General features: G+C 40.2%; 1 protein-coding gene across 1 annotated transcript; it reads left to right on the top strand.

Moving 5' to 3' along the window:
* Nucleotides 1-855: 855 nt before the first annotated feature.
* Nucleotides 856-1,470, top strand: LOC129968336 (uncharacterized). Its single transcript, XM_056082192.1, has one exon. The coding sequence runs from the start codon at nucleotides 856-858 to the stop codon at nucleotides 1,468-1,470; it is 615 nt and encodes a 204-aa protein (XP_055938167.1).
* The last annotated feature ends 200 nt before the right edge of the window (nucleotides 1,471-1,670 follow it).

Below are 1,670 nucleotides of genomic sequence, written 5' to 3'. Positions count from 1 at the left end.
CAAATGAAGTTTCGGTTAGCAATTTATGATTGTCACAGGATTCGCCTATAAATGGAAATTAAAAATAAGAAGAGTGGAAAATTTGTTAAAGTCCATTCCGCGTGCTATCAAGAGAAAGTTTTATATCTGATATTAGGAAGACAATGTGGAAGTTGGCTTGTTTGCAGACGACATCATTCTCTGGTGCTGTGGTACCAATTTAATTGAAATGGAGAGTAATCTTAACAGCACTCTTTCGGCATTGCCAAAGTTTGCTTCAGAATTTAAGCTCTGTTTCAATCCAGCCAAGTTCATTGCCACCTTTTTTACCACCAACAAATGTTTATGCAATTACCAGCCAAAATTAAAGATGGACAATCAGGACCTTACTTACGAGTAACATCCTAAATACCTAGGATTTATTTTAGATCCAGAATGGACTAGCAACAAGCACATCGAACATGTTGTCTCAAAGGGCAGAAAAAGATAAAATGTTCTTAAATACATTGTGGGCAATGTTTGGGGAGCCGACGCTAGTTACTCTAAGAAATACATATATGACATTTATGAGGCCCATCTTGGAGTATTGTTTTCCAGTCTATTGTTGCGCTTCAGCCACCAACTTGTATGAATCGGAGAGAGTTCAACTCTTCGCTGCTAGAATTATAACTGGACTGAAACGTAGTTCCCCCAGAGAAATTGTTCTCTATGAGGGTAATTTGCAACCTCTCCAAACTAGAAAAAAGGCCAACCTTATTAAAAAATTTTTAGAAACTCTCTAGTTATGATCAGCACAATAAAACCTCTCTTTACCTAAATAACTGGTATTCTAATCAAAGACTTAAGAAAAACAGTTCCTTCCGTCATGCTAAACTTATGAGTTTGCCTTATAGTGATGTTGAGCCTCACTCCTTAAAATCTTGTCTGAGCCCCTCAGAGGGACTCCCCAGAGTCTACTTTCACTTTGACCTTTCTATACAGGTCACCAGAAAGGACTTGATTCCAGATAATCTTAAACAGTTGACCTTGGAGATCATCAATGTGATCCCCTATAATGCCATAAAAATCTTTACGGACGGCAGCAGACTGAATGACCATGCTGGTAGTGGCATCTACATTGAGAAGCCAAGAGATAAATTGTCCATCTCCTTCCGAAACCCTGATTTCTCTTCCGTCTTCAAGAGCGAATTAATTGCAATTGAACACAGCCTTGAAGCTATTCGCAATGAAAATGACTTTGGGGACCTCTGGATCTTTTCGGATAGTCGCAGCTCCCTTCAACACATCCACAATTGGATCACAGTCGGAGATCAAACAAGTATTTCCATACTTATCAAGTTCAGGCTTATTTCAGACTCTCATGATGTTCATTTTCAGTGGATCCCTTTGCACGTTGACATCCACGGCAATGAGCGTGCAGATAGCTTGGTCAAAGAGGGCTGCAGCCACTCTAGTTCTTCCTCTTCAGCCCTCAAATTTTTCGAACATTAATCAGTAGTTAAAACTGAACTTTCAAGGGAGTGGAAGATCCCTCCTAGTCATCACTGGTATGTGGACAAAGAGCCGGGCTCTTCGTTTGCTCTCAATTGTGACAGAGCCTCTCGAATGATAATATCCAGATTGGCAAGCTGTCACACTAAAAGTCCCTCGTTTCTAGAGGCAGAAAGATCTTTGCGGTTTGCTCTAAATGC

Source organism: Argiope bruennichi, chromosome 5 (assembly GCF_947563725.1).
Source record: "Argiope bruennichi chromosome 5, qqArgBrue1.1, whole genome shotgun sequence".
NCBI classification, from domain to species: Eukaryota; Metazoa; Arthropoda; class Arachnida; order Araneae; family Araneidae; genus Argiope; species Argiope bruennichi.
This window is presented reverse-complemented; position numbering and strand designations above follow the sequence as displayed.

Excerpts from the sequence above, each read along its gene's own strand:
- LOC129968336 (XM_056082192.1), top strand. The coding sequence starts at position 856 with ATGAGTTTGCCTTATAGTGATGTTGAGCCTCACTCCTTAAAATCTTGT.